Source organism: Scyliorhinus canicula, chromosome 8 (assembly GCF_902713615.1).
Source record: "Scyliorhinus canicula chromosome 8, sScyCan1.1, whole genome shotgun sequence".
NCBI lineage: Eukaryota > Metazoa > Chordata > Chondrichthyes > Carcharhiniformes > Scyliorhinidae > Scyliorhinus > Scyliorhinus canicula.
This window is the reverse complement of record NC_052153.1, coordinates 160198950-160212861: the sequence shown is the minus strand read 5'-3', so window position 1 is coordinate 160212861 and position 13912 is coordinate 160198950. Positions and strand designations below refer to the sequence as shown.

At 47.1% G+C, this 13912-nt stretch overlaps 1 protein-coding gene across 1 annotated transcript in view; it reads right to left on the bottom strand.

The window, feature by feature from the left end:
• The window catches only part of jmy (junction mediating and regulatory protein, p53 cofactor), a 178882-nt gene that overhangs the window by 26367 nt on the left and 138603 nt on the right, over positions 1-13912 (bottom strand). Inside the window, exon 7 of the mRNA XM_038805564.1 lies at positions 2283-2366. Within this exon, the coding sequence (XP_038661492.1) occupies positions 2283-2366 (84 nt within the window). The remainder of the gene's footprint in view (positions 1-2282; positions 2367-13912) is intronic.

Sequence of the window (13912 nt, the reverse complement as noted above, 5' to 3'; positions counted from 1 at the left end):
ACAGTGCAGAAGGAGGATATTCGGCCTATCGTGTCTTCACCGGCCCTTGGAAAGAGCACCCTACTCGAGACCACAACCGTAACCTATCCCCGTCACCCCACCCAACCCTTTTGGACACTAAGGGCAGTTCAGCATGGCTTATCCACATAACCTGCACATCTTTGGACTGTGGGAGGAAACCCACGCAGACACAGGGAAAACGTGCAGACTCCGCACAGACAGTGACCCAAGCCGGGAATCGAACCTGGGATCCTGGAGCTGTGAAGCAACTGTACTAACCACTGTGCTACAATGCATAGATGAAACATTTTTTAAAATTCAAAGGACTCTATTCCTTTTTTTTCCCCAATTAAGGGGAAATTTAACGTGGCCCTGCAAATCTTTGGGTTGTGTGGGCAGCATGGTCACAGTCGCTGGTGCTACACCCTGGAACTCCCTTCCTAACAGCACAGTGGGTATACCTAATCCTCAAGGACTGCAGTGGTTCAAGAAGACAGCTCACCACCACCTTCTGATGGGCAACTAGAGGTGGGCAATAAATGCTGGCCTAACCAGCGACGCCCACACCCCGTTAATTAATAAAACATATATTGACGGGGAGGGTGCCGGTGGTGAAGATGAACGTGCTAAAATCTCTTGTCGTATTTCAGTCTCTCATAATTTTTCTCCCCAAGGCCTTTTTCCGGAGGTTGGATGCGCTAGTTTCGGAATTTGTGTGGGCAGAGAAGGTGCTGAGGATGAAGAGAGCTTTGTTGCAAAGGCAGAGGTGGGAAGTTGGTGCTCCCGAACATGTTGCATTACTATTGGGCAGCAAATGTGCAGAAGGTGAGACAATGATGGGGTACTGGGTCAGGTTGGAGGAGGAGTCTTGTAAGGGCTCAGGGCTCTGGTGCCACTCACTCCAAGGAAGTATATGGGGAGTCCAGTGGTGGATTCATCTACAAAAATCTGGCATCAGCTGAGGAGGCATTTAAACTCGATCACATGTCACAGTTGACACCATTTTGTGGGAATAACAGGTTCACTACTGGGGAAGATGGAGCAAAGAGGGGTTGGGGCAGGTCAGGGACATGTTTTTAGAGCGGAGGCTTGCTGGGCTAGAGGAGCTGTGGGAGAGGTTTCAGTTACCAAGGAGGAGTGAGTTTAGGGACTGGAAGGTGCGGGACTTTGCGCGTAGGGAGCTGACTCTGCTCCCTTCGGTACTGGGAGTGTACACTTCTAGAGAAATTGCTGCTCCCGGTTGAGGCGGGGGATGGCAGGATTTGGGATATATATGGGTGGTTGGGAGAGCAGGACAAGACAGTAGTGAAAAGGATTAAGCTGAAATGGAAGGCGGAGTTGGGGAGGGAGATAGGATGATGGGGACTTTGGTGCGAGGTGATGCGAAGAGGGAACTCAATCTCCTCCTAGCAAGAATAGATTTGATACAATTTAAGGTAGTGCACGAGATCCATATGACGCGGGCTCAGATGAGTGGGTTTTTTCCGGGGGTAGTGGACGGGTGTGAGCCTTGCTGGCCATACAAGCGACACTCTCATCCAATTAATGAATTTTTAAAAATTAAAGTCACGGGTTTGAAACGTCAACTTGCCAGCCAGTCCCATTAAAAGAAATCATGTAGCAGTATTTCAGTTTTTAAAACATTACATTTGGAGAAAATGTATTCCTCATCAGTCTATGTAGGAATGGAAAGATTTTACTCAGCATCAAAGTCAAGCAAAGGGGCCCCAGCAACCATTAGTCTTTTGTCTTTCATATACTGATTAAGTTTGCATTTCTAGGTATTTGATTATTTTATTGCAAACAATACAGGACAAAACAGATTAAATGCAGTATAAGATTCCCACTACGCTTTTCTCCTCAATTCCAACCTTGGAACAAGAATGTGCATTGATTTTGCACCTTTAACGTAGTAAAATGGTCCAAGGAGCTTCACAGGAGTGTTAGCAAACAACATTTGACACTGAGCCACACCAGACTCCCACACTATCAGTGTGACATTTCCATTTCCCCATGTCAAACATTGAATAGTTCTGCCAATTTCAAAATTGCAGCTTCAGGAATTAATTTGGAATGATCGATTCCAAAGAAGTAATGCTGCAATGTTATAAAATGACTCAACAATGTTGCATTTGTTTTTAAGAAATGAGGATATCTTTAGTACAGCCCAATTGAAAGTATCTCTGCCTTTTAGTTCATCACTTCAATACCAGAGGGCAGCAGTGAGAACAATACAACCTAGCTACCACACAAAAAGTATTATAAACAGTAATTTCACACACCTGCTTTCTAGCATAGCTTCCGTACTCCTCTTCTTTTTGTTTGTGCTGCTTCATCTTGTCATTATGGCTCTCAATACATATTTCCTATAGAAATAAATAAACATAAGAAAAAAATTAATATAAAATTAAAGACCCTTTTTTCGAAAAATAGTTCTTGGGATGTGGGTATCACTGGCTGGGCCAGCATTTGTTGCCCATCCCCAATTGCCTTTGACTCGAGTGGTTTGCTGGGCCATTTCAGTGGGGGGTAGTTAAGAGTCAATCTCATCGTTATGTGGGGCTGGAGTCACGTGTAGGTCAGACCGGGTAAGAACGGCATATTTCCATCCCTGAAGGACATTAGTGAACCAGATGGATTTTTACAACAATCAGCAATGGTTTCATGGTCACCTTTAGACTTTTAATTCCAGATTATTATTGACTTCAAATTTCAACATCTGCCGTGGTTAGATTCAAGTCTGGGACCCCAGAGCATTACTCTGGGCGTCTGGATTACTAGGCCAGTGACAACAGCACTCTGCCACCACCTCCCATGATCCTAAATAGTCTGAACTAAGCTCAGACAGTTTGAGCACCACTGGAAGTTCCTCCCCAAGCCTCCCACCATCCTGACTTGGAATTATATTACCGCTCCTTCACTGTCACTGGATCAAAATCCTGGAACTCCCTCCCTAATAGCACTGTGAGTGTGCTGACACCATATGGACTGCAGTAATTCAAGAAAGTAGCTCGCTACCACCTTCTCAAGGGAAATTAGGGAGGGGAAATAAATGATAGGCAGCACGGTAGCACAGTATTGTTGCTTCACAGCGCCAGGGTTCCCAGGTTCACTCCCGGCATGGTTCATTGCCAGCGTGGAGTCTGCATGTTCTCCCAGTGTGTGCATGGGTTTCCTCCGGGTGCTCCGGTTTCGTGCCACAAGTCCTGAAAGACGTGCTGTTAGGAAATTTGGACATTCTGAATTCTCCCTCTGTGTACCGAACAGGCACCGGAATGTGGCGACTAGGGGCTTTTCACAGTAACTTCATTGCAGTGTTAATGTACGCCTATTTGTGACAATAAAGATGATTAAATACTGGCTGAGCCAGCGACGCCTACATCCCAAGAATGAATTTTAAAAAAAATTAAGGCACCCAATTTCTTTTTTTAAAAATGTCAAAACAACATAAGAGCATCACATCAACCCAACAAACAGCCCCAACCCTCCAGCCCCCTGACATCGACCCCAGCCAAGCCCCACCATCCTCATTTTAAACCCCTCTCCCCCCCCGCCCCCACCTCCTGCTGACCCCCAAAATCCTCCTTGAAAAAAATCAATAAACGGTTTCCACCTCCGGGTGAACCCTTCTACCAACCTCCAGAGTGAACTTCATCTTCTCCAACCTCAGGAGGAATTCTGCCAGGTCGCTCACCCACACCCCTGCCTTAGACAGCTCAAAGTCCCGCCAGTGTAACAAATTCCATCTGTGGGCTATCAGGGAGGCAATGGCCAATACATCTGCGCCCCCCCCCCCCCCCAATTCCTTTTCCAACACCACATCCCGCCCCTCTCCCCCCCCTGGGCCCTTGTATCCGATTCACTGTCCATTACCCCCAGTGCCCCATCCCCTGGACTCCCTATTGCCCTCAGCACAAACCTCCAACCTCTCCCACCGCAAGACTCCCAAACTCCCCTCTGACCCATGTCATGTGAGAGTACCGTTAAGCAATGGGTGTTTATTAAGTAGCTGCAGTGATGTCAGAGTGTGGGGTATTTGTCTTATGGATGTTGCTAGGAAAGATTAAGGGTTACTTATAGAGTACTGTATACTTTAGGAGAGGCATTTGAGTTGATAGTTGCTAAAATGTTAACTGGATTCATAGAATAAACATTATTTTGTTTTAAAAGTACTTTAGATCTCTGTTGCACCACACCTGTAAAGTGGGCCCATGTGCTCCCCATAACCGAAATCTATTAAAAGTTGTGGGTCAGGTGAATTCCATGATACACTTTCGGATTCTCTAAACGCTAGCCCATAACACCCATGTCTTGCGTTCAACAGTTCACCTGACTGACACGCCCTTTCACCTCATCCACAAATGCCACATTTCTCAATCGCCCCCTCGCCAATTGGCCATCTCTCCAGGAATCTCCACCTTCCATCAACACTCAGAGTGGTTAGTGGGTGGAATGGACTGCCTGCTGTAATAGTGGAGTCGGATACTTTAGGAACTTTCAAGCGGTTATTGGATAGGCACATGGAGCACACCACAATGACAGCGAGTGGGATAGTTTGATCTTGGTTTCGGACAAAGTTCGGCACAACATAGAGGGCTGAAGGGCCTGTTCTGTGCTGTACTGTTCTATGTTCTACGTTCAAGGGGGCTGCAGAAGGATTTGGACAAGCTAGGAGAGTGGGCAATGAAGTGGCAAATGAAATACAGTGTGGAAAAGTGTGAGGTTATGCACTTTGGAAGAAGGAATTTAGGCATAGAAGATAGTGTAGAAGGATGTCATTCGGCCCATCGAGTCTGCACAGATCCACTTAAGCCCTCACTTCCACCCTATCCCATAACCTAATAACCCCTCCTAACTTTTTTGGCCACTAAGGGCAATTTATCATGGCCAATCCACCTAACCTGCATGTCTTTGGACTGTGGGAGGAAACCGGAGCACCCAGAGGAAACCCACGCAGACACAGGGAGAACGTGCAGACTCCGCACAGACAGTGACTCAGCGGGGAATCGAACCTGTGATCCTGGCGCTGTGAAGCCACTGTGCTATCCACTTGTGCTACCGTGACTATTTTCTAAATGGGGAAATGCTTAGGAAATCAGAAGCACAAAGGGACTTGGGAGTCCTTGTTCACGTTTCTCTTAAGGTTAACGTGCAGGTTCAGTCAGCAGTTAAGAAGGCAAATGCAATGTTAGCATTCATGTCAAGAGGGCTAGAATACAAGACCAGGGAGGTAATTCTGAGGCTGTACAAGGCTCTGGTCAGACCCCTATTGTGAGCAGTTTTGGGCCCTGTATCTAAGGAAGGATGTGCTGACCTTGGAAAGGGTCCAGAGGAGGTTCACAAGAATGATCCCTGGAATTAAGACTTGTCGTATGAGGAACGGTTGCGGACTCTGGGTCAGTACTCATTGGGAGTTTAGACGGATGAGGCGGGATCTTATTGAAACTTACAGGATACTGCGAGGCCTGGAGAGAGTGGACGTGGAGTGGACGTTTCCACTTGTAGGGAAAACTAGAACCAGAGGACACCATCTCAGACTAAAAGGACGATCTTTTAACACAGATGATGTGGAGATGCCGGCGTTGGACTGGGGTGAGCACAGTAAGAAGTTTACAACACCAGGTTAAAGCCCAATATGTTTGTTTCAATCACTAGCTTTCGGAACACTGCTCCTTCCTCAGGCTAGTGCTTGAAATGAACATGTTGGACTTTAACCTGGTGTAAGACTTCTTACTTTAAAACAGAGATGAGGAGGAATTTCTTCAGCCAGAGGGTGGTGAATCTGTGGAACTCTTTGCTGCAGAAGGCTGTGGAGGCCAAATCACTGAGTGTCTTTAAGACAGAGATAGATAGGTTCTTGATTAATAAAGGGATCAGGGGTTATGGGGAGAAGGCAGGAGAATGGGGATAAGAAAATATCAGCCATGATTGAATGGCGGAGCAGACTCGATGGGCTGAGTGGCCGAATTCTGCTCCTATGTCTTATGATCTTATGGACTTTGCGTGTGGTTGGAATGGGTTTGTATCGGAACATTGTTGTTTTCCTTTTTGTACAGTCACTGTTAATAGAAATCAGTGTGTATTGTTTTGGGATTTTTCTCAGTTGGTGTGCTTTATCTTTTTTTTTTTAAGTTGGGTGTTTGCAAGGTGTATTGGGCTGGGGTGGGGGGAAGGGGAGGGGCATTGAGCAGATTCAGGATTGAAAGAGGGGTGGGGGAGTTTTGGTTCTTGGATGTGGTGGCTTGGGTTTCTTTCTGTTGTTTATTTGGGTGGCGGGGCTCTGGTGGGGGCCTAGGTTGGCTAGTGAACGGGAGCGAGGTGTGGGGGAAGGGGGCTGCAGTTTGCGGGACCCATTCAGGCAAGTTTCAATGAGCGCAGAAGGTGTGAATGATGGTGGTGGTGGTGGGGGGGGGGGGGGGGGGGGGGGGGGATGGAGGAGAGCAGTGATGGTTTGCGAGAAAGTGGCTGGGGGATGTCTGCTAGAGGAGAGGGGATAGAGTTCTGATGGTGATTGGAGGTTGTTCTTTGTTCTATCTGGTGGGTGGGGCTGGCTGCCATCTTGGTGGGCTCTGGTTTCAGAAACATGGGGTGAGAACCCCCGATACAATTAGTTATGTGGAATTTGGAGGGTTTGAGAGGCCCAGTGAAACGGGCGAGTTTTCTCTCTCACTTAACGAGTTTGAGGGCTGATGTGGTGCTTTTGCAGGCGACTCAACTGCGCTTGATGGACCAGATGAGGCTGTGCAAGGTTTGGGTGAGTCAAGTGTTCCACTTGGGCTTTGATACCCAGGCCTTTAGGCAGGGGGGGGGGGGGGGGAGTATATTTATTAATAAAAGATTTTGGTTTCAGATGGGGAAGGTGGTTGCAGACCAGAGTGGTAGGTATGTCATAGTAATCATAGAATCTACAGTGCAGAAGGAGGCCACCCGGTCAATCGAGTCCACACCAGCCCCTGGAAAGAGCACCCCACCCAAGTTCACACCTGCACCCCATCTCCACAACCCAGCAGCCCCACTCAACCTTTTTGGACACGATAGGCAATTTAGCATGGCCAATCCACCTAACCTGCACATCATTGGAGTGTGCGAGGATACCGGAGCACCCGGAGGAAATCCATGCAGACACGGGAAGAACGTGCAGACACCACACAGCCAGTGACCCAAGCCGGGAATCAAACCTGGGACCCTGGAGCTGTGAAGCAAGAGTGTTAACCACTTTACTACTGTGCCGCCCAGTAACGGGTACATTGGAAGATAAATCGGTGGTTTTAAGAAAGAGTAATTACTCCGAATTGGACGATGTAGTGTTCATGAAGAGGACATTGGTGGCCATACCAGACATGGATTGCACCAGTTGCTTTTGGGGGAGATTTGAACTGTATTTTGAACCCCAAGTTGGATCCGCATAAGCCAAAGTTGCTGGCCCCTTCGGGGGTAGCGAAGGTACTGGAGCCGTTCATGAAGGAGATGGGGGGGGGGGTTGTGGATCCATGGTGGTTTTTTCACCCTGGGGCCACGGAGTTTTCCTTTTTCTCTTTGTGTATCGACCTTTTTTGTGATGGGTACATTTCTGCTCCCAGGGGGTGAGGGAAGTGGAATATTCCGCGATAGTGATTTCACATCACGCTCCGCACCTGGTGGATGTGGTTTTTGAAGTGGGGCTGACTCAGTGGTCAGTGTGTAGTTTGGATGTAGGGCTGTTAGTCAATTTGGGATTGTGTGTGAAAATGGCTAGGGTGATTGATGGGTATGTGGAGTTTAACAAGAATAGGGAGGCGTCGCCCTCGGTGCTGTGGGAGGCACTGAAGGCAGTGATGTGAGGGGAGATAATCTCTCATAAGGCACAGGTGAATAGGGAGGTGAGGGAAGAACGTCAACAGTTGCTGGATGGAGGTAGATAGAAGGTTCTCAAGTGATCCCACTCCTCAGCTTCTGTCTAGTCGAAAGATGCAGATGTAATTTGATCTATTATCTACTGATAAGGTGGTGCGTCAGTTGCAGCGCTCAAGGAGGGCAATGTATAACTATGGGGAAAAGGCTAGTCTTTTGGCTGGTCAGTTGAGGTGGAAGGCGGCCTCTTGAGAGATTGTTCAGATTCGAGTGGTGGACTGGTGTCAGCGCCGGACAAAGTTAACAGGGTGTTTGAGGCATTTTACAAAAATCTCTAGATTGGAGCTGCCTGGGGAGGAGTCGGATATGTGGGAATTTCTGGAGGGGCTTGAGTGTCCTAAGGTGGAGGAAAGTGGAATATTCCACGATAGGAAGGACTGGAAGAGCCATTGGGGGTGGAGGAGGTTCGGACAGCTATTGGGCAACTGCAGGTTGGTAAGGCACCGGGTCCGGGTGGGATCCCGGCAGAATTTTATAACCAGTTTGCTGATTGACTGGTGTCATTATTGGTGGAGATGCTTTAAGATTCAGTAGTGTGGGGGTCTCTTCCAGAGACAGTGATGTAAGCGTCCATCGCCCTTCTGCTGAATAAGGATAAGGATCTAGTGAGTGTAGGTCGTACCGCCCGATATCCTGATTAAATGTGGATGCCGAGGTCTTGGCGCTGAGGTTAGAGGAGTGTCTCCCTCAGGTTATTGTGGAGAAGCAGAAGTGGATCGTGAAGGGTAGGCGGTTGTCGTCTAATGTGAGGGGGCCTTTAAATGTTGTGGTCCCCCCAGCAGAAGGGAGAGAGCAGGAGGTTATTGTGGTGTTGGATGCCAAGAACACTTAGGGTATAATGGAGGCATTTGTTTGCGTTTCGAGCGGTTTGGGATCGGGCCTAAATGCTTGTCGTGGGTTCAGTTGTTATCAAGGCACTTAAAGCCAGTGTCCGTAAAAATAACATCAGGTATAGGATACTTTAAGCTGCACAAAGGAACGAGACAGTGATGCTCTATGTTCCCCTCCCCATCTTGTTTGCATTGGCAATTGAGCCTTTAGTCATTGCCGCGAGGGCCTCAGATAAGTGGAAAGGGATAATAAGATTGGTGGGGGGATGGAACACAGGGAGCTGGACTTGCGCCAAAATTGCGGCCAGCGCGGGGACAGAGAATCCATTTTACCGTATGGAATCGGGACCGGAGCCGGTCCCCCAATTCTGTGGGCCCCAAAAAGCAGCGTATTCCCGCCTAGGACCGACCTGGGGCCATTGCCAGAGGCCTGTTCCACCACTATCCGCCCCCGACCGGCCAAAGTCCGTCTAATGTGGTCCAGCCGGTCGGGATACTCGCATGGCGGCTGCGGACTCAGCCCGCAGCCACCCTGGTCGGGGGTGGGCCGATCGGAGGGCCGGGGAGTCACGACAGGCGGCCAGGAAATGTTTGTGCGGGCGGACAGAATCGGGCTCGCGGACAATCGGGGGTTTATTTATCGAGTCCAGATCTGCGGTCCGGGTCCGCCATGAGGGGTCCGTCTCCGACCTCGGGGCCCGTATCTGCAGCAAAGGTGCTAGATCTATGCCGGGGCCCTGCCAGCCCTCTGCAGGGCTAGGAATTTGTGGCCCTTTCACGCCAAAACTCCAGTTTTGACGCCGGTGTGGGACATAGTCCCAATAACTGAGAATCCAGCCCAGGGTGCCCTTGTACGCTCATGATCTTCTTTTGTACGTAACGGTTACGATCCCCACAATGGGTGATATCATGATGCTACTGAAGCAGTTTAGGGCTTTTTCAGGGTATAAATTGAATTAGAAATAAGGTGAATGTTTTCCGGTCACTGTGTTGGGAAGGGGAGCTAATATGGGGTAGCGGATTCCTATTTAAGGTATCTGGGGGTGCAGGTAGTTCAGGATTGGGCCCGGCTTCGGAAGTTGAATGTTACAAGTTTGGTGTGCAGGGTTAAGGCTGACTTACAGAGGTGGAATAGTTTCCCCTCTGTCATTGGCAGGCAGAATTCAGCTGGTAAAGATGAATATTTTGTCACAGTTTTTCTTTCTGTTCCAGTGTTTGCCGGTTTTTCTGACAAATCCTTTTTGGAAGCAGAGAAATTGATTTTGTCCTTTATTTAGGTAGGTAAAGTGGTTAGGATTTGGAAGACGGTCCTTCAGGGGGACCGGCAGTCACGGGGCTTGGTATTTTCGAACTTGATATATTATTTCTGGCAAAAAATACGGAGAAGGTTTTGGGGTGGTGTGGGAATCCTGAAGCTGTGTGGGTGCAGATGGAGTTGGGGTCGTGTAGGGGTTTGAGGTTAAAGGCATTAGTGACGGCCTTGCTGCTGTTTCTTCCAGGGAAATATTCAGTGAACCCGGTGATCTTCACACTGAAGATATGACAGTATTGGCAGCACATTAAATTGGGGGTGGTATTGAAGCTGTCGCCGATCTTTGTATGAACGACATGTTTGAACCGGCGTGGTTGGACACTAGGTTCAGGGGAAGGGAAGAGAAGGTGACGTAAGGGAGGGACCCATTTTTGGGGGGGTGACTTGCGAGCTTGGAGAAGCTGTCAGAGAAATTTGGCGGACAGGTTCGCAATTTCACAAAAAAAAGGTCTTTCCGACATTCTCAATGGTGCTGCCGTCCTCGATGTTGGAGAGGGTTTTGTCACTGACAGGGATGGAGGAGGGGAGTATGTCGGGGATTTATGGTACGATTAGGCAGAAGATGCCAGTGTCTGTGGAGGGGTTAAGGCCGAATGGGAGGAGGAGTTGGGATTGGAGCTGGAGGACGGTGAGTGGTGCGAGCTCCACATAGGGTAAATACAACGTTGTCATGTGTGAGGTTAGGGTTGATAAGTTGAAGGTAGTGCATAGGGTCCATTTGACCAAATCTTGGATGAGCAGGTTGTTTGCAGGAGTGGAGGATGAGCGTGAATGATGTGGGAGGGATCCGACTAACCATTTGCACATGTTCTGGTTGTGTCCTAAACTCATAGAGTTTTAGGCCTACTTCTTTACCACCATGTCGATGATTCTAAAAATTGAACTGAAGCCATTGGGGGCCATATTTGGGGTGCCAGACCTGCAGACAGGGGCGGGGATAACGTTCCGGTCTTCGCCTTGCTGATTGCTCTAAGGCAGGTGCTGCTGGGGTGGAGGTCAGCTTTTCCACCCAGTGCCTCCGTATAGCTGGGGGATCTAATTAAGTTTTTATATCTCAAGGATGTCAATACTAGGGGACATAGGTTTAAGATGTGAGGGGCAAAGCTGAGAGGAGATGTGCGAGGGAAGTTCTTTTTAAACAGAGGACAGTGGGTGCCTGGAACTCACTGCCAGAGGTGGTGGTGGAAGCAGGTACGATAGTGAATTTTAAGGGGTGCCTGGGAATAGAGGGATATGGACCCCAGAAGTGCAGGAGATTATAGGTTAGGCAAGCAGCATGGTCGGCGCAGGCCCGGAGGACCAATGGGCCTGTTCTTGTGCTGTACCTTTCTTTGTTCTTGTTGTACACCGTGACAGGGACAATTGAGGGGTTCTACCGGAGATGGCAGTGGGTAAAGTTTATTCTGTACTTTAAAGAGCTGGTCACTGTTAGTTGTTGGGGGGGGGGGGGGGGTGTTGGGGTTCCTATTTGTCGAGGGGGAAGTTGTGGGGACTTGTGTTACTGTTTTACTGTTTATGTATAAAATTGAATAAGTTGAATAAAAATCTCTATTTTTAAATTACAGAAATTAGAGTAGAGGTGAACCCATTTCATTTAAACAATTCGGATTGAAAGACTCAGGAATGCATATTGGTAACTACATAGAGATCAAATCAACATTTCGAAATAGATTTTTTGATTGAAGGAAAAGTGAATAAAAACTGACAACAGAACAGGCTAATAAGATCGGTCTGCTACACATATGGAGGATAAACTCAAGCATGGGCTGGACAGTCTAAACAGCCTGTTTCTACGCAATTCCATAATTCCTGGCAGAATCTCCTGCTTACACAGTATGTGACTTAAAAAAATAAATCTGTTTTCAATGAGGATTATCAGACATCAGAAATTTAATCTGAGCATTCTCTCTCACTGCTATCCAGCAACAGCGACATTAATCTTGGGGAATGAAAAATAAGATTTTTAAGGCAGTCTCAAAACAGGAGAGATTTTTCTGATCTTGCACTTGGGTGTACTGGATCAGCCTGTGTGCGGCAAATTTAACGTTATTGGGCAAGTTGGAGAGCGTAAGTTCATCCAAATTTTCCTTCCACTTAATTTAATGCCAAAAAAAATCCAACAGACATCCTTACAACAGGCCATGCACTCTAAATCATGCAATTTCAAAATTAAATATCAGAATGTGGATGTTGCCATCATTTTTGTCTATGGTGCTGGGCATTTTTGAATCAATGAGATGTCTGATAAATTCAGTGGCTTGGTAGACAATTTTAGAGGGCAGTAAGGAGATAGCCTTTTTGGAGTTGCACTGGAGTCACATACTATCTAGAACCAACTAGAGAACAGACCATTGTGCAATGAGAAAGGAATAATTGGCATACTAGTTGCATGAGGCCCCTTGGGGATGAGCGACATAAATTGATAGAAATTCTTCATTAAAAAAAAAATCGTTTATCGTCACAAGTAGGCTTCAAATGAAGTTACTGTGAAAAGCCCCCAGTCGCCACATTCCGGCGCCTGTTCGGGAAGGCTGGTACGGGAATTGAAACGTGCTGCTGGCCTGCCTTGGTCTGCTTTCAAAGCCAGCGATTTAGCCCTGCGATGGAGAGTGATGTAGTTGATCCTGAGACTAGGGTTCTGAACCTAAATAAAGGAAACGCGAGTTGGCTAAAATGGATTGGGGAACGTTACTTAAAGGAACGACAGCGGATTGACAACGGTAAACATTCAAAAAGCATCTGGATGAACTACAATAATTGTTCATTTCTGTCACGCAAAAATAAAATGGGAAAGGTGGCCAAACCATGGCTTACAAGGGAAATTCTAGATAGTATTAGATCAAAGGTAGAGGCACACAAATTGGCTAGAAAAAAACAAGAGGTTTGAGGATTCTGTTTAACAAGAGACGCAGCGGGATTGATTAAGAAGGGGAAAATAGAGTACAAGCGCAAGTTGCGGGGAGCATAAAATCTGACTATAAAAGTTTCTATAGGTGCGTGAAGAGAAAGTTTGGTGAAGACAAATATGTCTCCTTACAGTGAGAAAAAGGGGGATTTATAATGGGGAACAAAGAAATGGCTGACCAACTAAATACATACTTTGATTGTGTCTTCACAAAGGAGAACACAAATAGCATACCAGAAATGTTTGGGAACATGGGATTTAATGAGAGGGAGGAACTGAAGAAAATCAATATTAGTTGGAAAATGGCATTGGGGAAATTGATTGGAATGAAGGCCGATAAATTCCCAGGGCTTGAAAATCTACATCTCGGAGTACTTAAGTGGCCCTAGAAATAGTGACTGCATTGGTGGTCATCATCCAAGATTCTATAGACTCTGGAACAGTTCCTACGGATTGGAGAGTAGCTAACGTAACCTCACTATTTAAAAAGGGAGGTAGAGAAAAAACAGGGAATTATAGACCAGTCAGACTAGATAGCAGAACACTTTGAAAACAGTGGCAGGATCGGACAAAGCCGGTATTGATTTACGAAAGAGAAATCATGCTCGACAACTGGAATTCTTCGAGGATATGACTAGTAGAGTTATGAAGCAGACCCAGTGGATGTAGTGGAGTTGGATTTTTAGAAGGCTTTCAACAAGGTCCCACATAAGAGATTAGCATGTAAAATTAAAGCATATGGGATTGGGGGTAGTGTATTGAGATGGATAGAAAACTGGTCAGCAGACAGTAATCAAAGAGTAAGAATAAGCGGGTCTTTCTCAAATTGCAGTGACTAGTGAGGTATCACAGGGGTCAGTTAGAACCCCAGCTATTCATGATGCATATTATTGATTTAGATGAGGGAACTAAATGTAATATCTCCAAATTTGAAGATGACACAAAGCTGGGTGGTAGGGTGAGCTGTGAGGAGGA